This window comes from Dendrobates tinctorius, unplaced genomic scaffold (assembly GCF_039654945.1).
Source record: "Dendrobates tinctorius isolate UK_male_01 unplaced genomic scaffold, ASM3965494v1 ptg000093l, whole genome shotgun sequence".
NCBI lineage: Eukaryota > Metazoa > Chordata > Amphibia > Anura > Dendrobatidae > Dendrobates > Dendrobates tinctorius.
The window spans coordinates 7,527,192-7,551,972 of NW_027361761.1; the positions used below are offsets into that span (position 1 = coordinate 7,527,192).

At 39.6% G+C, this 24,781-nt stretch overlaps 1 protein-coding gene across 1 annotated transcript in view; it reads left to right on the forward strand.

The window, feature by feature from the left end:
* LOC141098644 (fibrocystin-like) overlaps window positions 1-21,745 on the forward strand; it is a 475,648-nt gene extending 453,903 nt beyond the window's left edge. The window contains exons 20-23 of the mRNA XM_073586616.1: window positions 1,567-1,680; window positions 5,400-5,487; window positions 21,456-21,610; window positions 21,735-21,745. Of these exons, the coding sequence (XP_073442717.1) occupies window positions 1,567-1,680; window positions 5,400-5,487; window positions 21,456-21,610; window positions 21,735-21,745 (368 nt within the window). The remainder of the gene's footprint in view (window positions 1-1,566; window positions 1,681-5,399; window positions 5,488-21,455; window positions 21,611-21,734) is intronic.
* Window positions 21,746-24,781: the final 3,036 nt, after the last annotated feature.

Sequence of the window (24,781 nt, forward strand, 5' to 3'; positions counted from 1 at the left end):
TTACTATTGCAAAACCGTTTTGCGTTTCGGAAACTTTTGAAGCCTAACTAGAGCTTTTTCAAATATGAAGCGGAGTCCTAAGATGTGGCAAATTTTTTAATGTGATGAGCCAAAATTTTCCTTAAAGGGAATCTGTCACCCCCCCATGGCGTTTTTCAGTTAAAGAGCCACCTTCAGCAGCACTAAGGCTGCATTCTGTGAAGGTGGCTCTTCTTTTTCTGACCCCCAGTAGCGCTGAAATATCGACTTTTATAAATAGCTCCTCATACCTGTAATGTGTCCCATAGGTATGGTGTGTCCCCCTGTATAAGCCACCTACCATCCGTCCATCATGCCTGTCCGGTGTCTTGGCGCCGCCCACCATCTGTCCATCATGATGCCCCTGAGCGTCGCTGCATCCTCCTGATTTGAATGCTGGCGCCTGCGCTGTGACAAGAGTTCTCGGGCATGCGCAGTGCGTGCTGCCTGAGAACCGACATCAGGCTATTCCGCCTGCGTGTTGTGGAGGCCCCATAAACCAGCGCGATTAGTCTCCATAATCTGTGATTGTATGGGGAGCCATGTGATCTGCTGGTGAAGGTCCACTGTGTTTTATCAAGACCAAAGTCAGTGCAGCCGTCTACCAGGACATTTTAGAGCACTTCATGCTTCCCTCTGCCGACAAGCTTTTTGGAGATGGAAATGTCATTCTCCAGCAGGACTTGGCCCCTGTCCACACTGCCAAAAGTACCAATACCTGGTATACACACAACAGTATCACTGTGCTTGATTGGCAGCAAACTCGCCAGACCTTAACCTCATGGAGAATCTATGGAGTATTGTCAAGAGGAAGATGAGAGACACCAAACCCAACAATGCAGATGAGCTGAAGGCTGCTATCAAAGCAACCTGGGCTTCCATAACCCCTCAGCAGTGTCACAGGCTGATCACCTCCATGCCACGTCGCATTGATGCAGTAATTGATGCAAAAGGAGCCCCGACCAAGTATTGAGTGCATTTACTGAACATACATTTCAGGAGGCCAACATTTCAGATTTTACAATCATTTTTCAGGCTGGTGTTATAAAGTATTCTAATTTACTGAGATAACGACTTTTGGGCTTTCATTGGCTGTAAGCCATAATCATCAACATTACCAGAAATAAACACGTGAAATAGATCACTCTGTGTGTAATGACTCTATAGAATATAGGAGAGTCACTTTTTGTATTGAAGAACTGAAATAAATTCACTTTTTGTTAATGTTCTAATTTTGAGAGAAGCACCTGTAATTTTTTATTACATTTATCTTGTATTGAAAAATGGTGCCAAATCCACTTTAAATGAAGGGGTTCTATATCCTTCCCCATTTTAAAGGGCAAAACATTTATCGGTATTTCTAAAAAAAAGAAGGTGTGATAAACTAAGTATTTTTCAAGCTTTGTATTTTCTAACAGTTACATGGGTCCATTGGGCGACATTACCAAATATGTTGAAGCCTTAAAAAAGTGTAAAAAATAGATAAGATCTGGAATCTTTTTGAATTTTGCAGAACATTGAGCTCTCGATATTTTGTCTGTTCCACAGGGACCTCTCAGCAACCTCTACAAAGGGAGCGGAGAATACGGATTTTGCTCCGCACATTTACAAGGGTCTACTGCAATCGACTCAACAGTCTACATGTGTCCCCCGGGGTCATTGGTAATGGAAGACAAAAAATTCACTCCTAATAGACAGTCTGCTTGACAAAGCCAATATGGTAGCGCTCAAAGCCCAAATTACTGTTAGCCTGATGACTTGCGAGTATATTATAAACTATCTGCACGGGCTCTGAATTCCTTTTTTTTATGACAGGATGAAGCATATTTGAAAACCTATGCTCATGTTTTATTTAATTTTTTTTATATTGTATCTAGTGGTTGCCTGACTGTAGTTGTGTCATTTGCATAATTATTGCATTAGGAAGCAAATGGGAGATTGGCTGAAAATAGCCCTTAAGCACTAACTCTATTTTAAACTGCTCTGCGTTGCCCCGGTGCTTGATTTCCTACACAGCGGATATGCAAATAAGAGCATAATATCACTTGCACATGTTTGCTTAAAGGGACATACATGAGTCTTAGAAAAGTACACACCGCTTCATTATTGGCAGTGATTGATGCCAGACTTTGGGTCAAGAGATTAGTAGACCCCAATATTAAGGATTTAGACTATTCGATGGAAAACTGAAAATTTGAGATTGTGATTTGACGACTTTTATAGGTATGTCACTGCCATTTACAGATACTCGAACGTGCTTGTTGGAGTATCAAGCAATACCAAGTACTGCGTGGTGCTCGAGTGTTTGGTCATTTAAAGTATCAGAGCTGGGCAAAGAGAGAGAGAATTTTTCCATTCTCTTGAAAAATGCTCAAATTTGTCATTCAGTTCCATTATGCTCCCTACTCGAGTCAAGCACATTCGAGCATCCGACGTGCTCATTTCGACCATCGAGCACTTCAAGTGCTCTATCAATATGCTCGCTACTCGATTCCAGCACATCCGAGTGTCCAAAGTGCTCGTTCCAGTATCAATCAGTACTAAGTACCGCGTGGTTCTCGAGTGTTTGGTCATTTGAATTATCTGAGCTGGGCAAAGAGAGAGAGAGAATTTTTCCGCCCTCTGTAAAAATGCTCGAGTTTGCCGTTCAGTTCCATTATGCTCCCTACTCTAGTCAAGCACATTCGAGCATCCGACGTGCTCATTTCGACCATCGAGCACTTCAAGTGTTCTATCAACATTGTGACTTTTTGGGTTTGTCATCAGTGACATCACTATTCCCGATGCAATGACTTCACTTATGGCCAAGGTCACACAACCGATTCTCTCATCCAAGAAAGTCGGACCGATTGTGCCGATGAGACTGAGATTAAAGTTTGAACAGAGCGTGATCCGTTTTTTCTCGGATGTGACGAATTTAAAAAATACTAAGGAAGAGAGAAAAGCGCTTTAACTGGAGGGTCTTCTCTGGTTAAAATGGATAAAACAAATAAAGGTTATCCTAACCTGATTATGTTATCTGAATTAGCATGTAACCCTAGCTGCAGCAGGTCCACGGGCCCAGGGGCCAAGTAGAAATTTGTGGAAAAGAAAAAGGGGAAAAATTTGCGCTGCTGGTGGATGGTAATAGATTCAGGATAAGGTGCTGTTTTTTATTTCATTTGTGGTGATTTATTTCATTTAAACTACAATACACAAACACACATTGAGATCTTTAGTTTTCCAATTTTAAGGCAATTTATTTTAGGATTCATATGGAATGATACATTTTTTTTACCTTTTATTATCATTATTTCTTTTTTAATCTTTTTTGTAATACCCAAATGCCCAAGATGGACTTTGACACATCACTTAACGTTCTTTTGGAGCCACATATTATCCCACCATTATATATGGCTGTAACCTGCCATTTGTCATGTGTTTTTGTTGCCCTGAAGAAGAATTTCGATACTTCGAAACGCGTACAAGAAATAAAAAAAACGCACATGGATTTAGTACCTGCAGAGCGCATTTTCCCACTTTTTCCTTACCATACAAGAACTAAAAAACATACATTTCTCCATCCAATTTTTACATTCAGTTTGTCCCTGAATATCGGACAGACTTCAGGGATGTCGTCGGAGCGTGGTCCAATGTTTTTCACAAACTCGTTGATTTTTCGTGACAAATGCAATCCGACTATTGGGTGTAAATCGTGCATGCTGCAACTTTTTCCTTGGACAGATGCTGTCCGAGGAAAAGATTGGACATGTGCATGCTCCTATAGATTGACATTGATCAGAGTGTGATTTGATGTTTTGTCAGATTGCTCTCGGACCAAAAAAATAGTCATCTGCGAGAGCCCTAAATATTCACTTTTGTGACTTTACATTGGGCATATATGAGACTGTTGAGTTCAGATCTGGAGATCTACAGCCAGATCTGTCCTCACTCTGACCCCCGACACAACGATGTGTGAATGTAGCCATAGGCTGGATAGCCTCTTATTATAAAGCTGATAGGAGACAATGTATCTTCCATTTCGATGAAATACTTGCTTGTATTTAGACTCCAATTTTTCTGTAAAGCGTATATGTAACTGCACTTTTAGAAAACCTTTGACAAGTGGGTGCCGAGACCACCGATTGCTAAAATGAAGAGTCAGAAGATCTCAGCCAAACGCTTTTCTCATTCCAAACTGAAATCTAGCATGAAGACCTTGACTCATCAATTACATTTTTTTTAAATCTCTTCCCTTTTATGTCTTGTGGCATTATTTGACATTTTTCATCAAAATGACTCACGCGGTTCAAGAATTTGGCGCAAAGTCAAAAATGGACTTTCTTCCCGTCTTGAACTGATTTTTTTTGGTTCCAAATGTCACTAAAAATTTTGGCGTATTTAAACATACCACAAATGGAATCTTGTGCGAAGTTGCGCCAAATTTTGCGACTTTGTAAAAAGTTACAATTGATGAATCAGACGAAAACATCTGGAATAGCTAAGCTCTGCCACAAAGCGGCAACCAAAAAAACCAAAGCTGGTGAGCATATACGAAATAGATATCCAAAAGGAAGTATAAATAGAATTTATTGGGTGCAAACAAAAAAAAAAAGGGGGCAACACACAAAAAACTAGACAAAAACAGGCAAAGGTATTGATGAATCGGGGCCTTAGACTTTTCCGCAAACCCATCTTAAGGATCGGTGATGGGCAGCGCTTAGTTAATGACGTCTGCTTCTTAATTTGTGTGATTGATTGAGGCTCTAAGAATCTGGAACCTCAACGATCAGTAATGTTATTTCAAATAAAATATAAATTAAAAAATAAATTTACCTAATAAAATATTTAGAAATACATTTTGGCTTTATAGCAAAGGTATACATATATATATATATATATATATATTTTTTTTTACATTTGTTTAATTCATTTTCTTAGATTTACGTTGTCTGTAATTCTGTTGCCTAATAGCCACTAAGTATCTTAATGGAAAACAGAAAGCGATTCACTTTATTCAGCCAAAATACAATAGAAAAATCTCTTTGCTAAAGGTACAAATTATCCAAGGAAGCCAGCACTTAATGCAATATTAAAAATGGAAATTTGCCAATATACAAAAAAATATCATGTTAACCATTTGCAGATGTATTTATAGGCCGGGTACAAAGAATTGGTCGCATTGCCGAAAAGAATCTCACGCATATGTTATATTAGTACTGCTGTATTAATATAGAGTATACATTGCATGTGCAGTAGACGGTCGAAAGGGGCGAAAACGTTCAATTAAACAATATACCGTACATACCGCTTTCCGCTACTTACAGGGTCTGTGCTCTGATATTTCATCAAAAGCCTGTTTTCGTCCTTAAACCATTATCTTTTTTTTCTGCTTACTCCAGGAGTTTACGGAAAGTTGCAGCTTTATAGTGCTTATCCCAGCAAATCATGGACACGTCTCGGGGCAGACATTGCGCCAGGAAATGAAATGTAGGTTATAACGGGGAAAGTTTAAACACAGAATATCTCAACATATCTTTATACCTGAACCAAAATATGCTGCCCTCGAAACCTCCCTAGGCTCCTTTGTAAATTGTAGTTATTGCAGTTTCTGATTTACAAAAGGCAGTATTATAGTAGTTATATTCTTGTACATAGGAGGCAGTATTATAGTAGTTATATTCTTGTACATAGGGACAGTATTATAGTAGTTATATTCTTCTACATAGGGGCAGTATTATAGTAGTTATATTCTTGTACATAGGGAGCAGTATTATAGTAGTTATATTCTTGTACATAGGGGCAGTATTATAGAAGTTATATTTTTGTACATAGGGGCAGTATTATAGTAGTTATATTCTTGTACATAGGGGCAGTATTATAGTAGTTATATTCTTGTACATAGGAGGCAGTATTATAGTAGTTATATTCTTGTACACAGGAGCAGTATTATAGTAGTTATATTCTTGTACATAGGAGCAGTATTATAGTAGTTATATTCTTGTACATAGAGGCAGTATTATAGCAGTTATATTCTTGTACATAGGAGGCAGTATTATAGTAGTTATATTCTTGTACATAGGAGGCAGTATTATAGTAGTTATATTCTTGTACACAGGAGCAGTATTATAGTAGTTATATTCTTGTACATAGGGGCAGCATTATTGTAGTTATATTCTTGTACATAGGAGAAGTATTATAGTAGTTATATTCTTGTACATAGGGGCAGTATTATAGTAGTTATATTCTTGTACATAGAGGCAGTATTATAGCAGTTATAATCTTGTACATAGGAGGCAGTATTATAGTAGTTATATTCTTGTACATAGGAGCAGTATTATAGTAGATATATTCTTATACATAGGAGCAGTATTATAGTAGTTATATTCTTGTACATAGAGGCAGTATTATAGTAGTTATATTCTTGTACATAGGAGCAGTATTATAGTAGTTATATTCTTGTACATAGGGGCAGTATTATAGTAGTTATATTCTTGTACATAGGGGCAGTATTATAGTAGTTATATTTTTGTACGTAGGGGCAGTATTATAGTAGTTATATTCTTGTACATAGGGGCAGTATTATAATAGCTATATTCTTGTACATAGGGGCAGTATTATAGTAGTTATATTCTTGTACATAGGAGCAGTATTATAGTAGTTATATTCTTGTACCTAAGGGCAGTATTATAGTAGTTATATTTTTCTACATAGGGGCAGTATTATAGTAGTTATATTCTTGTACATAGGGGCAGTATTATAGTAGTTATATTTTTGTACCTAGGGGCAGTATTATAGTAGTTATATTCTTGTACATAGGGGCAGTATTATAGTAGCTATATTCTTGTACATAGTGGCAGTATTATTGTAGTTATATTCTTGTACATAGGAGCAGTATTATAGTAGTTATATTCTTGTACATAGGGGCAGTATTATAGTAGTTATATTCTTGTACATAGGGGCAGTATTATAGTAGTTATATTCTTGTACATAGTGGCAGTATTATAGTAGCTATATTCTTGTACATAGGGGCAGTATTATAGTAGCTATATTCTTGTACATAGGAGCAGTATTATAGTGGTTATATTCTTGTACATAGTGGCAGTATTATAGTAGTTATATTCTTGTACATAGGAGCAGTATTATAGTAGTTATATTCTTGTACATAGTGGCAGTATTATAGTAGCTATATTCTTGTACATAGGGGCAGTATTATAGTGGTTATATTCTTGTACATAGTGGCAGTATTATAGTAGTTATATTCTTGTACATAGGGGCAGTATTATAGTAGTTGTACTCTTGTACATAGGGGCAGTATTATAGTAGTTATATTCTTGTACAAATGAGCAGTATTATAGTAGTTATATTCTTGTACATAGAGGCAGTATTATAGCAGTTATATTCTTGTACATAGGAGGCAGTATTATAGTAGTTATATTCTTGTAGATAGGAGGCAGTATTATAGTAGTTATATTCTTGTACACAGGAGGCAGTATTATAGTAGTTATATTCTTGTACACAGGAGCAGCATTATTGTAGTTATATTCTTGTACATAGGAGAAGTATTATAGTAGTTATATTCTTGTACATAGGGGCAGTATTATAGTAGTTATATTCTTGTACATAGAGGCAGTATTATAGCAGTTATAATCTTGTACATAGGAGGCAGTATTATAGTAGTTATATTCTTGTACATAGGAGCAGTATTATAGTAGATATATTCTTATACATAGGAGCAGTATTATAGTAGTTATATTCTTGTACATAGAGGCAGTATTATAGTAGTTATATTCTTGTACATAGGAGCAGTATTATAGTAGTTATATTCTTGTACATAGGGGCAGTATTATAGTAGTTATATTCTTGTACATAGGAGCAGTACTATAGTAGTTATATTCTTATACATAGGGGCAGTATTATAGTAGTCATATTATTGTACAAAGGAGCAGTATTATAGTAGTTATATTCTTGTACATAGGAGCAGTTTTATAATTGTTATATTCTTGTACATAGGGGTAGTATTATAGTAGTTATATTCTTGTACATAGGAGCAGTAATATAGTAGCTATATTCTTGTACAGAGGGGCAGTATTATAGTAGTTATATTCTTGTACATAGGAGCAGTATTATAGTAGGTATATTCTTGTACATAGTGACAGTATTATAGTAGTTATATTCTTGTACATAGGGGCAGTATTATAGTAGTTATATTCTTGTACATTGGAGCAGTACTATAGTAGTTATATTCTTGTACATAGGAGCAGTATTATAGTAGTTATAATCTTGTACATAGGAGCAGTATTATAGTAGGTATATTCTTGTACATAGTGACAGTATTATAGTAGCTATATTCTTGTACATAGGGGCAGTAATATAGTAGTTATATTCTTGTACATAGGGGCAGTATTATAGTAGTTATATTCTTGTAAATAGGGGCAGTATTATGGTAGTTATATTCTTGTACATAGGGGCAGTATTAGATTCAAAACACATGAAACATGCACAAAAACTGAACGGGTCAATAAGACCCTGTTCACACCACCCAAGAACTAAGACACAGAAACAGAACACAGTATGACAAACGTGCATAAATACTCTGCTGTAAAATACATGAAACTGTAAGTAGCAAGTGCTAGTAAAAGATGTTAACAAAACCAGGGTATTTTAAAGCAAAATACCCTGGTTTTGTTAACATCTTTTACTAGCACTTGCTACTTTCAGTTACATGTATTTTACAGCAGAGTATTTATGCACGTTTGTCATACTGTGTTCTGTTTCTGTGTCATAGGGGCAGTATTATAGTAGTTATATTCTTGAACATAGGAGCAGTATTATAGTAGTTATATTCTTGTACATAGGGGCAGTATTGTAGTTATATTCTTGTACATAGGGGCAGTATTATAGTAGTTATATTTTTGTACGTAGGGGCAGTATTATAGTAGTTATATTCTTGTACATAGGGGCAGTATTATAATAGCTATATTCTTGTACATAGGGGCAGTATTATAGTGGTTATATTCTTGTACATAGGAGCAGTATTATAGTAGTTATATTCTTGTACCTAGGGGCAGTATTATAGTAGTTATATTTTTCTACATAGGGGCAGTATTATAGTAGTTATATTCTTGTACATAGTGGCAGTATTATAGTAGTTATATTCTTGTACATAGGAGCAGTATTATAGTAGTTATATTCTTGTACATAGTGGCAGTATTATAGTAGCTATATTCTTGTACATAGGGGCAGTATTATAGTGGTTATATTCTTGTACATAGTGGCAGTATTATAGTAATTATATTCTTGTACATAGGAGCAGTATTATAGTAGTTATATTCTTGTACATAGTGGCAGTATTATAGTAGCTATATTCTTGTACATAGTGGCAGTATTATAGTAGTTATATTCTTGTACATAGGAGCAGTATTATAGTAGTTATATTCTTGTACATAGAGGCAGTATTATAGCAGTTATATTCTTGTACATAGGAGGCAGTATTATAGTAGTTATATTCTTGTACATAGGAGGCAGTATTATAGTAGTTATATTCTTGTACACAGGACCAGTATTATAGTAGTTATATTCTTGTACATAGGGGCAGCATTATTGTAGTTATATTCTTGTACATAGGAGAAGTATTATAGTAGTTATATTCTTGTACATAGGGGCAGTATTATAGTAGTTATATTCTTGTACATAGAGGCAGTATTATAGCAGTTATAATCTTGTACATAGGAGGCAGTATTATAGTAGTTATATTCTTGTACATAGGAGCAGTATTATAGTAGATATATTCTTATACATAGGAGCAGTATTATAGTAGTTATATTCTTGTACATAGAGGCAGTATTATAGTAGTTATATTCTTGTACATAGGAGCAGTATTATAGTAGTTATATTCTTGTACATAGGGGCAGTATTATAGTAGTTATATTCTTGTACATAGGAGCAGTACTATAGTAGTTATATTCTTATACATAGGGGCAGTATTATAGTAGTTATATTCTTGTACATAGGGACAGTATTATAGTAGCTATATTCTTGTACATAGGGGCAGTATTATAGTGGTTATATTCTTGTACATAGTGGCTGTATTATAGTAGTTATATTCTTGTACATAGGAGCAGTATTATAGTAGTTATATTCTTGTACATAGTGGCAGTATTATAGTAGCTATATTCTTGTACATAGTGGCAGTATTAAAGTAGTTAAATTCTTGTACATAGGAGCAGTATTATAGTAGTTATATTCTTGTACATAGAGGCAGTATTATAGCAGTTATATTCTTGTACATAGGGGCAGTATTATAGTAGCTATATTCTTGTACATAGTGGCAGTATTATAGTAGTTATATTCTTGTACATAGGAGCAGTATTATAGTAGTTATATTCTTGTACATAGGGGCAGTATTATAGTAGTTATATTCTTGTACATAGGGGCAGTATTATAGTAGTTATATTCTTGTACATAGGGGCAGTATTATAGTAGTTATATTCTTGTACATAGAGGCAGTATTATAGCAGTTATAATCTTGTACATAGGAGGCAGTATTATAGTAGTTATATTCTTGTACATAGGAGCAGTATTATAGTAGATATATTCTTATACATAGGAGCAGTATTATAGTAGTTATATTCTTGTACATAGAGGCAGTATTATAGTAGTTATATTCTTGTACATAGGAGCAGTATTATAGTAGTTATATTCTTGTACATAGGGGCAGTATTATAGTAGTTATATTCTTGTACATAGGAGCAGTACTATAGTAGTTATATTCTTATACATAAGGGCAGTATTATAGTAGTTATATTATATAGGAGCAGTTTTATAGTTGGTATATTCTTGTACATAGGGGTAGTATTATAGTAGTTATATTCTTGTACATAGGAGCAGTAATATAGTAGCTATATTCTTGTACAGAGGGGCAGTATTATAGTAGTTATATTCTTGTACATAGGAGCAGTATTATAGTAGGTATATTCTTGTACATAGTGACAGTATTATAGTAGTTATATTCTTGTACATAGGGGCAGTATTATAGTAGTTATACTCTTGTACATTGGAGCAGTACTATAGTAGTTATATTCTTGTACATAGGAGCAGTATTATAGTAGTTATAATCTTGTACATAGGAGCAGTATTATAGTAGGTATATTCTTGTACATAGTGACAGTATTATAGTAGCTATATTCTTGTACATAGGGGCAGTAATATAGTAGTTATATTCTTGTACATAGGGGCAGTATTATAGTAGTTATATTCTTGTAAATAGGGGCAGTATTATGGTAGTTATATTCTTGTACATAGGGGCAGTATTAGATTCAAAACATATGAAACATGCACAAAAACTGAACGGGTCAATAAGACCCTGTTCACACCACCCAAGAACTAAGACACAGAAACAGAACACAGTATGACAAACGTGCATAAATACTCTGCTGTAAAATACATGAAACTGTAAGTAGCAAGTGCTAGTAAAAGATGTTAACAAAACCAGGGTATTTTCAAGCAAAATACCCTGGTTTTGTTAACATCTTTTACTAGCACTTGCTACTTACAGTTACATGTATTTTACAGCAGAGTATTTATGCACGTTTGTCATACTGTGTTCTGTTTCTGTGTCATAGGGGCAGTATTATAGTAGTTATATTCTTGAACATAGGAGCAGTATTATAGTAGTTATATTCTTGTACATAGGGGCAGTATTGTAGTTATATTCTTGTACATAGGGGCAGTATTATAGTAGTTATATTTTTGTACGTAGGGGCAGTATTATAGTAGTTATATTCTTGTACATAGGGGCAGTATTATAATAGCTATATTCTTGTACATAGGGGCAGTATTATAGTAGTTATATTCTTGTACATAGGAGCAGTATTATAGTAGTTATATTCTTGTACCTAGGGGCAGTATTATAGTAGTTATATTTTTCTACATAGGGGCAGTATTATAGTAGTTATATTCTTGTACATAGGGGCAGTATTATAGTAGTTATATTTTTGTACCTAGGGGCAGTATTATAGTAGTTATATTCTTGTACATAGGGGCAGTATTATAGTAGCTATATTCTTGTACATAGTGGCAGTATTATAGTAGTTATATTCTTGTACATAGGAGCAGTATTATAGTAGTTATATTCTTGTACATAGGGGCAGTATTATAGTAGCTATATTCTTGTACATAGGGGCAGTATTATAGTAGTTATATTCTTGTACATAGGGGCAATTTTTATTGTATAAAACCCACAAATACAATTAAAATAAACAGAATTCTTCCTTAATACAAAACATAAATTCTCATGAATGCATCAGACAATAATTATAGAACTAAATTAATACATTAGGAATAAAGGTAACTTAGAGTTCACTCCTGTGGAAGGAAGAATATGAAATGAACACTTTTAGTAACACGATCATGTTATTATCCCACAGACACATTCCTCCATAGTTTCTCATTACTCTGACTTTTCTTTATCTCTATCGCTCTTATCCATCTGAGCTCGGACAGTATCTTTGTGGCTGCGGTGACGGGATGGAAGGGCTCGCTGTGGAGGGACACTCGGGTTCTCATGTGCCAGTGGTAATACTTAATGGTGGTAATGATCAGGTACATTGTCCCCCTGTCGATGTTACCGTCAGTGGATGGGACTCCATAGATAATGTCAGGGTATTTCAGGGACAGCAGTCTGGGGATTTTCAGCTTGGTCGATACTTCCGTCCATATTTCCCTACTTCCCCAGCAATCACAAATAAAATGCTCCATGGTTTCCTCTTGCTGACAACCAAGGGGACAGTTCCGATCCAAAACACTTAAATATTTTAAGTTCCCCCTCACAAAGAGCTTCCCATGTAGCGACAGCCAAGCAATGTCAAAAAACTTTGCTGGAAGTCGCCTCCCGTTGAGGAATCGGAGACTGTCCTGAAGAGTCTTGGTGGCACAATCCCTTAGGGCCAGTGGAGAGTGGAAGAAAGTCCTACATATATGAGCACACAGATCTCTTCTCGTACTGCTCTCAATGTAGGACTTCTCCAGTCCCCACTTCCTGACACACTTCAGACCATATTCCAGATACTTGGGGAGGTGGTCACCTGTCCATCTCCTCCTCTTGAGACTGCCGCCTCGCACCCAAGATTCCGCAAAAGGCAATATCCAATACCTGATACTATTCGCCCACAGGGAGCTACTGTTTGAATCCATGCTCCCAAAATTTACTTTCAGAAACAAGGAGTCAAAGAAAACCCTTGGATTCAACATATCCAGCCCGCCCTCACTCCGCCGTAGGTACGTTATTCCCCTCTTTATCAGGTTCATCCTGTTCCCCCACAAGAGCTGGAAGAACAGGCTGAGGAGCCTCGCCGAGAAGGATTCTGGCAAAGGAAAAACGACAGAGACATACAAGAAGACGGGGACCAGGTAAGTCTTCAACATAGCAACCCTTTCTCTGTAAGTCAGCCTCCAGTTCTTCCATTGCTGAACCTTTGCATTTCCGGTCTCCAATTTTTCCTCCCAATTTAGGCTGGCATTATCTTCCCTCCCAAATTTAACCCCTAAGATCTTAATATGGGTGGAGGCCTTAACAAACTGCGGCAGATCAAAGTCTGGGTCAGATTGCAATGTCCACAGAGCTTGACTCTTCTCAAGGTTGACCAGAGACCCGGAGGCCTCTGAGTAACTTCTGATGGCCGCAGACAACATCTGCACCTCATGAGCATTAGATATCACCAGCGTCACATCATCCGCGTAGGCAACCACCTTCAGAGGCAAGCAGTGGGGGACCGGCACCCCCCAAAAGTTACACTCCTGCAGTGACCTCAAAAACGGGTCTATGGCAAAAACATACAGGAGTGGACTCAGTGGGCAGCCCTGTCTCACCCCCGCCTCAACTCCAAAAGTGCCACCCTGCCAACCATTAATCAGAGGAAAGCTCACCGCCTCTCTGTACAAAATCTTCAGCCAATCCACAAATTGTCCTGGAATACCGTACTTTGACAAAGTGGCCCACAGAAAATCATGATCAACTCTGTCAAAGGCTTTAGCCTGGTCCAGACTGACAACATATCTCCCACACCGCAGAGCTTTACATCTCTCAAACATCTCCCGTATCGAGATGACTGCTCCAGAGATGTTCCGCCCTTTTACCGTGCCAAACTGAGAGCCTACCAACAGTGCCGAGGACAAACAAGACTAACCTAGAAAACAGGATCTTTGCCAGAATCTTCCTGTCAACATTCAAGAGGGCAATTGGCCTCCAGTTCTTGATGTCGCTCGGCTCCTTACCTTTAGACAGCAGAATTAATGAGGACACTCTCATGGATGGGGGCATCAGGTGATTTTCTAGACAATTTTTGTAAACATCCACAAGAATTGGAGCCAGGAGGTCTCTGAATTTCTTATAAAATTCTGCTGTTATACCATCCGGACCTGGTGCCTTCTTCAGATGTAACTTATCAATGGCCTCCTTAACCTCCTCCACCGTTAATTCTGCTGTCAAAGGAGAAAAGTCCAGATCATTAGTATCAGGCGCTGGAGTTGCCTCCAAGAACTGAGTCATTTTATGTTTATCCAAAGCCTTCCTCTGAAACAAGTCAGTATAATAAGATTTCACAACCCCCAGGATACCCTCCCGAGATTCCTGCAATACACCCCGGGAGTCAATGAGACCTGTGACCAATTTATTGGCCACCCGCTCCCGGCAATTCTCAAAGGGATCAGGTGCCCCTAAGACCCCATAATCCCGTTCAAGAACCAAGGAGGTATACCTGCTGTACTGATACTGCCTTATCTCAGATTTCAACCGGTCGATCTTCTCTTTGTTACCCCCACCCTCCGAATAGATTGACTCCAATTCTTTGCGCAGACTTAGGTACTGGCTATACTTACTCCTGCCCTTCTTAACTGACAGTCTCTTCAAGAGGTATCTGATATCATCCTTGACGTCCTCCCACCAGTCGGCCATGTTGTCATAGAAGTCCACTCTCTGTAGATGACCCTGCAAAAGGGAGTGGACACAACTCTGGACAGAGACATCATGGAGGAGGCTAGAATTGAGTCTCCATAACCCCCTACCAACATCAGCTCGCTTAGTGGCCCCTAGGCAGAAATATAGGGCAAGATGGTCTGAGTATGGGACGACTCTCTCACTCATGGCACCAATCACTTCCATGGGACTTACAAAAGCCAGATCTATTCTACTGCTTCTATTGGAGCAGGAATAGGTTAATTTTGGCTTTCGTCCTCCCCGTTTAAAGACGTCACCTAATCCGGCCTGCAGGACTATGTTATTCAAGATCCTACCATCCCTCGTCACGGTTCTACCTGAGGAGCTGTCACCAGATGTCAGTATGGCATTAAAGTCCCCCACCATTATCACTGGAAGAGAGGTGAACAGATAAGGCTTGACATCATTAAATAACTGTATCCTGTCAGTCACTGTCTGTGGCCCATAGATGTTAATAAGCCGGAGTCGCCTCCCATGGACAGTGACTTCCAGGACCAGACACCTTCCCATTACCACCTCAGTCATCCTATGTACTGTCACATCCCTGGTGTTAAACAGAATGGCGACCCCGGCGTACGGCTCCACAGCCAGTGACCAAAAAGAGGGACCAGACCGCCATTCCCTCTCAGCCTCCCTCATGAGCCCCTGAGTCGTCAGCCGCGTCTCCTGCAGAAAGATGACATCTGCGTCCAGGTATCGGAGATGGTCATAGACAGCGTGCCTCGTCCTCCTCACTTTAATGCTGTTCACATTACTGGATGTTACTTTTAATGAGAAGTCTGCCATCACAATACCACAACAGAGGAGCAGAGATGCAAAAGCCGCCATCATAAGTCTGGGTCACAGATGTTCTGACTACCACCGGTCTCCATGTCAGACTGTATCTCATTGTCAGCAGGTACGGGCTTCCGTTTTGTAAGGGGATGGTCCGCTACGTCCCTGTCATACTCAGTCTCTATTCTTTTTATCTCTTCCTCCAAGTCCCCATCAGACTCAGACAAAACATCAAACTTATTGGACATGACCATCACACCTGCTGAACTCTGGACTTTTTTCCTGCCACCCTGGCTAGTGACATACTCCTCCTCAGGTTTACGGGAGGCCTTGTCCTTTTTTTTCCTTTTTACCTGATTACAGCCACTTTCTTCAGCTAGAGATGGTGATACTGAAGTGGTGGCTACATATGGCTGCTGGACCTGAGGGACGACCTCCATGCTCCCCTCTGTGCAAAGCTGCTCTGATGTTACCTGAGCGGACCCCTGGTGGACCTCTGACCTGGTCAGTACTGTCCCTGACATTAAAGCCTCCTCCTCCTGAGCCTCTGTCCCTGTCACTAACTCCTCATCAGGAAGGAGCTTGCATATATTGTGCCAGGCATCTGGACAGTCCCTGTGAGGGTGGCCGATCTCCCCACAGAGATTGCACTTGATGTTCTGGCAATCTGCCGCTAAGTGGCCGACTTCCCCGCACAGGCTGCACTTTACCACGGTACAGGTGTTTGCCAGGTGACCCACTTTACCACACTTAAAACACTTTCGTGGCTGCCCAGGGTAGAAGCAAACCCCCTTCTCCCTCCCGATAAAGAAGGAGTTGGGTAAGTGAGCCGTGATGTTGTTGTGCTGGCGTAATTTCACCAGCACCTTCCATCCACCGGTCCATATACCGTCCTCATCCCTGTTTTTGGTGAGGTCGGAGACAAGGTCACAATGCCTCCGGAGCCACACCACAATGTCCTGCGGGGGAACAGCCTCATTCCAAAAGATGATGTTAACCGTGGCAGTATCTGGCTTAGATATTGGAATGAAGCTGAACTTGTTCCAGCCATCAGCGTCCCTGAACTTGGGGAAATTGGCCCAGAATCTGTCCAGATCAGACATAAGCTTAAAGCTGATATCATAGCCCTGTCTGTCTGGCAGATTGATGACCGCCAAGATATTAACCGGCGCAAACCCCATCTGGCGGCACAGAAGCTCCCTGACCACCAGCCTCCTCTCCGGCAGATCCTCCTTGGCACCTCTGTGCCTGAACCGCACCACATTCCTCCTTTTGAAAGCCTGCCCGGTGTAATTGGCGCCAGAGGTAAAGGACGGAGCGCCACGGCTCCAAACATTACTGGGAGGGACCTGTGGGGCCACACTGGGCTGACTGACAGGGCGAGGGTCTGCAGCGGAGGGGCCTGTTGCACCTTGTGTGCTGGAAACCAAAGGGGGGAAATCACAGACATTTTGCACATTAATATCAACATCATCATCAATCTCAATAGCGTCATCAGGATGCGCAATGTCCACCACAGTCTCTGTACCCCCTTCAGCCCCCAACCCCACATGAACAGCATCAATATCCCCAGAATTAGTGCTCTCCTGGACACCAACAGCAGATGCAGTCTCATGTCCACTGTCTTGCTGTTGTGCTGGGCATGCTGGGACTTGTGGTACCGCTGGGATCTGAGCCTCTTGCTCCTGCTTGGGTCTGCCGCAGGTAGTTGCGGCTGCTGGTGTAGTATCTGACCCTCCTTAAAACAGAAGCTAGCGGGCTGCAGCACCGGCCGTACCTGCTGCTGGGTCCCCCCTGGGACAATGTCTGTGCGGGAACCAGCAGAGTCCTGCGCGCAGGACCTAAACCGCTCCTGGTTCCTATAAGTCTCTGCCAGGGGCCCCATCCTCGCCAGCACACAGTCTATGTCCCGCACCACAGTCGCCAGCTCTACCCCCAGTGCATTCAGTCTCTGGTCATATACAGAGTGATCCCCAGGATTAGCAGCCTTCAACTTGTAAATGCAGTCAATTTCCATTTGCAGAAGATTCCTCTGCTGCTGTAACTCACCCATCCTCCTGACCAGTCCTGGTATCTCCTCTGCCAGCTGTAGCTCCGGGGCTCGCGGCGGCTCCTTCTGGGGTCTTGCTTTAGGGGTTGACACATTAGTTTTTAATGTTGCTGGTTTTGTGACTCCAGCCTCCGCAACACTTTTACCGCTGCCACCAGCCTGCAACCTCGTGCGTCCAGAGCTCGCCATGCTGGTCACCACATGTCTCAGCTGAAGGTTCTCCTGGAGTGTTTGCTTCTCCAGAGATGTCCGTCTCTGTCTGCCTGGAGTGAGCTGCACACCTGAAGCTGGTGATGGACTCTGCCTCACCTTCTGTGCAGCCACCTGCCCTCCAGCACTCAGGTTCTCAGCAGAAGATGCCTTCTGGGATTTCCTTCCAGGTTCTGGACACTGTTTGCCTTGACTGGCCGACTGTTTAACAGAAACATCCTTGCACACAGACAAAGCTTTCTCCTGTTTCTTTCCTGTGCTGAGCTTCAACACAGGATCTTTCTCCATGCTGTTGGGTCTTCCATTCTGAGGTTTATTTCCCGCAGAGGCAACTCTGGGATTTCCATCCACATGAGAAGGATGGGAGTTTCCTCCCAGTGTAGGCCTGGAAGCCTGGGCCTTGCTTGGGGAGCTTCCCCGCCCAGGGTGGCCCCTCCCTGGGCTTGCTCCAGACATGAGGAGAACCACAGACACACAACCTCACAGCTAGGAGGCAGTATTATAGCAGTTATATTCTTGTACATAGGGGCAGTATTATAGTAGTTATATTCTTGTACATTGTGGCAGTATTAGAGTAGCTATATTCTTGTACATAGGGGCAGTATTATAGTAGCTATATTCTTGTACATAGGAGCAGTATTATAGCAGTTATATTCTTGTACATAGAGGCAGTATTATAGCAGTTATATTCTTGTACATAGGAGGCAGTATTATAGTAGTTATATTCTTGTACATAGGAGGCAGTATTATAGTAGTTATATTCTTGTACACAGGAGCAGTATTATAGTAGTTATATTCTTGTACATAGGGGCAGCATTATTGTAGTTATATTCTTGTACATAGGAGAAGTATTATAGTAGTTATATTCTTGTACATAGGGGCAGTATTATAGTAGTTATATTCTTGTACATAGAGGCAGTATTATAGCAGTTATAATCTTGTACATAGGAGGCAGTATTATAGTAGTTATATTCTTGTACATAGGAGCAGTATTATAGTGGATATATTCTTATACATAGGAGCAGTATTATAGTAGTTATATTCTTGTACATAGAGGCAGAATTATAGTAGTTATATTCTTGTACATAGGAGCAGTATTATAGTAGTTATATTCTTGTACATAGGGGCAGTATTATAGTAGTTATATTCTTGTACGTAGGAGCAGTACTATAGTAGTTATATTCTTATACATAGGGGCAGTATTATAGTAGTTATATTATATAGGAGCAGTTTTATAGTTGTTATATTCTTGTACATAGGGGTAGTATTATAGTAGTTATATTCTTGTACATAGGAGCAGTAATATAGTAGCTATATTCTTGTACAGAGGGGCAGTATTATAGTAGTTATATTCTTGTACATAGTGACAGTATTATAGTAGTTATATTCTTGTACATAGGGGCAGTATTATAGTAGTTATATTCTTGTACATAGGGGCAGTATTATAGTAGTTATATTCTTGTAAATAGGGGCAGTATTATGGTAGTTATATTCTTGTACATAGGGGCAGTATTAGATTCAAAACACATGAAACATGCACAAAAACTGAACGGGTCAATAAGACCCTGTTCACACCACCCAAGAACTAAGACACAGAAACAGAACACAGTATGACAAACGTGCATAAATACTCTGCTGTAAAATACATGAAACTGTAAGTAGCAAGTGCTAGTAAAAGATGTTAACAAAACCAGGGTATTTTCAAGCAAAATACCCTGGTTTTGTTAACATCTTTTACTAGCACTTGCTTCTTTCAGTTACATGTATTTTACAGCAGAGTATTTATGCACGTTTGTCATACTGTGTTCTGTTTCTGTGTCATAGGGGCAGTATTATAGTAGTTATATTCTTGTACATAGGAGCAGTATTATAGTAGTTATATTCTTGTACATAGGGGCAGTATTATAGTAGTTATATTCTTGTACATAGGAGCAGTATTATAGTAGTTATATTCTTGTACATAGGGGCAGTATTATAGTAGTTATATTCTTGTACATAGTGGCAGTATTATAGTAGTTATATTCTTGTACATAGGAGCAGTATTATAGTAGTTATATTCTTGTACATAGTGGCAGTATTATAGTAGCTATATTCTTGTACATTGGAGCAGTATTATAGTGGTTATATTCTTGTACATAGTGGCAGTATTATAGTAGTTATATTCTTGTACATAGGAGCAGTATTATAGTAGTTATATTCTTGTACATAGTGGCAGTATTATAGTAGCTATATTCTTGTACATAGGGGCAGTATTATAGTGGTTATATTCTTGTACATAGTGGCTGTATTATAGTAGTTATATTCTTGTACATAGGAGCAGTATTATAGTAGTTATATTCTTGTACATAGTGGCAGTATTATAGTAGCTATATTCTTGTACATAGTGGCAGTATTATAGTAGTTATATTCTTGTACATAGGAGCAGTATTATAGTAGTTATATTCTTGTACATAGAGGCAGTATTATAGCAGTTATATTCTTGTACATAGGAGGCAGTATTATAGTAGTTATATTCTTGTACATAGGAGGCAGTATTATAGTAGTTATATTCTTGTACACAGGAGCAGTATTATAGTAGTTATATTCTTGTACATAGGGGCAGCATTATTGTAGTTATATTCTTGTACATAGGAGAAGTATTATAGTAGTTATATTCTTGTACATAGGGGCAGTATTATAGTAGTTATATTCTTGTACATAGGGGCAGTATTATAGTAGTTATATTCTTGTACATAGTGGCAGTATTATAGTAGCTATATTCTTGTACATAGGAGCAGTATTATAGTGGTTATATTCTTGTACATAGTGGCAGTATTGTAGTAGTTATATTCTTGTACATCGGAGCAGTATTATAGTAGTTATATTCTTGTACATAGTGGCAGTATTATAGTAGTTCTATTCTTGTACATAGGGGCAGTATTATAGCAGTTATATTCTTGTACATAGGAGCAGTATTATAGTAGTTATATTCTTGTACATAGGGGCAGTATTATAGTAGTTATATTCTTTTACATTGGAGCAGTATTATAGTAGTTAGTGTTCAAAATTATATTTCTGAACTTAAAGTAATGCCCTATATAAACAAGAATAATCTTAGCTCCCTATGTACAAGAATATAACTTCTTTTACATAGGGATCTAAGTTTATTGTTGTGTCTATGGGGCATTACTTCAAATTCGGGAATATTATTTTGAACAATTTCTCTGTGTAAACCCTACATTATTTGTGTGTAATATGATTTTTTTAGATGCGCTGTCAGACATTTCTTTTTTTTGTAATACTATTTACTTCATTATTATAAAGCGTGCCAATATCTTATATTCTAAAAGTGTTTCCAAATTTTTATTAATGTTTCCAATTTCTTAATATTTTTACTTTTATTATTTAGTTTATTCAACTCTAAATGTTGATGTATACGTTCATTAATAGGATCGCTCTAAATAACACTGTAGATTGGAGAGCAGGAGATACAGTTGTTATAAGTTCATCATCTTATGAAGCTCATCAAGCTGAACTTGTCCATCTAAGAGATATTTATGGACCCATTGTACGAATCTGGGGCAAACTGAACTACTGGCATTCTGGTAAGAGCAAGCAAGGTTTTGTTTTCTCTATGCCAACATTTTTACAGCCACCATAGATAATAAAACTATATTAGTCTAGTAAGATTTGTCCAGAGACCATTTTTATTTTGTATTTAAAATGCAGAGATGATGTGAATCTTGTAGTTTTCCCATCTGAAAGCTCTGTGCCTGATTTTCAGATGTCTCTGAGCTAGTAGGTAGAAAGAATTTGCTGTAATGTTTCACATACACAGCACACACAGACCTGAGGAATTTCTGCTTCCATGACTCTATATATCAAATGTTCAGAAACATCAGCATGGAGGACATTATACAAGTGTGTAGCTGTGAATTCAGCTCTATGGTTGGATAAAACACTTACTGGAAAGCAGCAGCACCATCCCTATGTGTGCCTTTGTCCTATTGTCTCTTTATTCCTTCTTACGTTTTTTATATTCAGTTGTTAGGGATTTTTTCAGTGATACACAGATGTCACATAAATAATGTTATTTCATTCTGGTTAAGAAAATGTTAAATCAAACTATAACAGTAATATGTGCCTCAAGAACTGAGCACAACAACAGTACATTTTCTCAATGAAAGCGAACTGGAAAGTTGAGGGTTCTTACCGGACACCTACTGCCTGTTACCGAACCTCAAACACAAACTTTTTACCAGATATCTGGTTTACAGTTCGGGTGCCGAGTAAAGTTTATTATACGGCTGCAGTGAAGCCAATCAACAGGCTTTTAGTCTGTGGACACTTCCGAAGCCCTCTCAGTAATGCCAAGTATTGGCATGGCTGTGATTGGCCAGCATTCCACATGACCCGCCCAGTATAAATGCCATATCACGATTGCCGCCGCCATTATGCTCTGATTAGTGTTGGGACAGGATGCCGCTGGAGTGAGGGAAGGAATTAAACTGCACACTCTGAAAATAAACGCATTGGGATTACTTTGCCAAAAAGTTGCTGTGTACTCTGCACCCATATCTGTGGGAGAACTGTGGCAAAAAGTTGCTGTGTATATTCTGCACTAGAGTTGAGCGAAACGAGTCGAAAAAATTCAAAAGTCGCCGACTTTTGGCAAAGTCGGGTTTCATGAAACGAAACCCGACCCTAGGATGAGGTCGGCCACGAGGTCGGCGACTTACGCGCCAAAGTCGCGTTTCAAAAGTTTGTTTTGCGCTCTTTTTCAGCCAATCAGGATCCACGGACACTGTGGGCAACGTGATGACATAGGCACGGGTCACCACCATCTTTCAGAAGGGAATGGAAGTGATTGGCTTGCTTTGGTGGGCGTCACAGGGGGTATAAAAGGGCGTGCACGCCGACTGCCATCTTACTTCTGCCGATCTTAGTATAGGGAGAGGTTGCTGCTGATTCTGTAGGGAGAGCGTTAGGCAGGGAAGAAGACAAAAAAACTGCTTCTGCTGCTAGTGATTTGGCCTGCACAACACACCAGTCACTGTGTGTGCAGTGCAAGGGGAGGCTATATAGTGGTGTATCAGTGGTGTTGGTTGTTGGGCTGCCTTCTAAGGCTTCCTGACATTCCTGCATTGCTGTTTACCCACTGCTCCGCAAACTGCTTTTTTAAAAGCAATCCAATCTCCCTTATCCTCTAGTCACTTTTGTCACAGCTGTGCCATCGAGCCTGTCACATAGCGCTCAGATATTCATTGGGCCTCACACAATCCAAAAGTGTCCAGTGTCCAAAAGTGTGTGCAGAGATTCAAAATCTCCCTTATCCTCTAGTCACTTTGGTCACAGCTGTGCCATCGAGCCTGTCAAATAGTGCTCAGATATCAGTGGGCCTCACACAATCCAAAAGTGTCCATCCAGTGTCCAAAAGTGTGTGCAGAGATTCAAAATCTCCCTTATCCTCTAGTCACTTTGGTCACAGCTGTGCCATCGAGCCTGTCACATAGCGCTCAGATATCAGTGGGCCTCACACAATCCAAAAGTGTCCATCCAGTGTCCAAAAGTGTGTGCAGAGATTCAAAATCTCCCTTATCCTCTAGTCACTTTGGTCACAGCTGTGCCATCGAGCCTGTCACATAGCGCTCAGATATCAGTGGGCCTCACACAATCCAAAAGTGTCCATCCAGTGTCCAAAAGTGTGTGCAGAGATTCAAAATCTCCCTTATCCTCTAGTCACTTTGGTCAGAGCTGTGCCATCGAGCCTGTCACATAGCGCTCAGATATCAGTGGGCCTCACACAATCCAAAAGTGTCCATCCTGTGTCCAAAAGTGTGTGCAGAGATTCAAAATCTCCCTTATCCTCTAGTCACTTTGGTCACAGCTGTGCCATCGAGCCTGTCACATAGCGCTCAGATATCAGTGGGCCTCACACAATCCAAAAGTGTCCAATGTCCAAAAGTGTGTGCAGAGATTCAAAATCTCCCTTATCCTCTAGTCACTTTGGTCACAGCTGTGCCATCGAGCCTGTCACATAGCGCTCAGATATCAGTGGGCCTCACACAATCCAAAAGTGTCCATCCAGTGTCCAAAAGTGTGTGCAGAGATTCAAAATCTCCCTTATCCTCTAGTCACTTTTGTCACAGCTGTGCCATCGAGCCTGTCACATAGCGCTCAGATATTCATTGGGCCTCACACAATCCAAAAGTGTCCAGTGTCCAAAAGTGTGTGCAGAGATTCAAAATCTCCCTTATCCTCTAGTCACTTTGGTCACAGCTGTGCCATCGAGCCTGTCACATAGCGCTCAGATATCAGTGGGCCTCACACAATCCAAAAGTGTCCATCCAGTGTCCAAAAGTGTGTGCAGAGATTCAAAATCTCCCTTATCCTCTAGTCACTTTTGTCAGAGCTGTGCCATCGAGCCTGTCACATAGCGCTCAGATATCAGTGGGCCTCACACAATCCAAAAGTGTCCATCCAGTGTCCAAAAGTGTGTGCAGAGATTCAAAATCTCCCTTATCCTCTAGTCACTTTGGTCACAGCTGTGCCATCGAGCCTGTCACATAGCGCTCAGATATCAGTGGGCCTCACACAATCCAAAAGTGTCCATCCAGTGTCCAAAAGTGTGTGCAGAGATTCAAAATCTCCCTTATCCTCTAGTCACTTTGGTCACAGCTGTGCCATCGAGCCTGTCACATAGCGCTCAGATATCAGTGGGCCTCACACAATCCAAAAGTGTCTAGTGTCCAAAAGTGTGTGCAGAGATTCAAAAT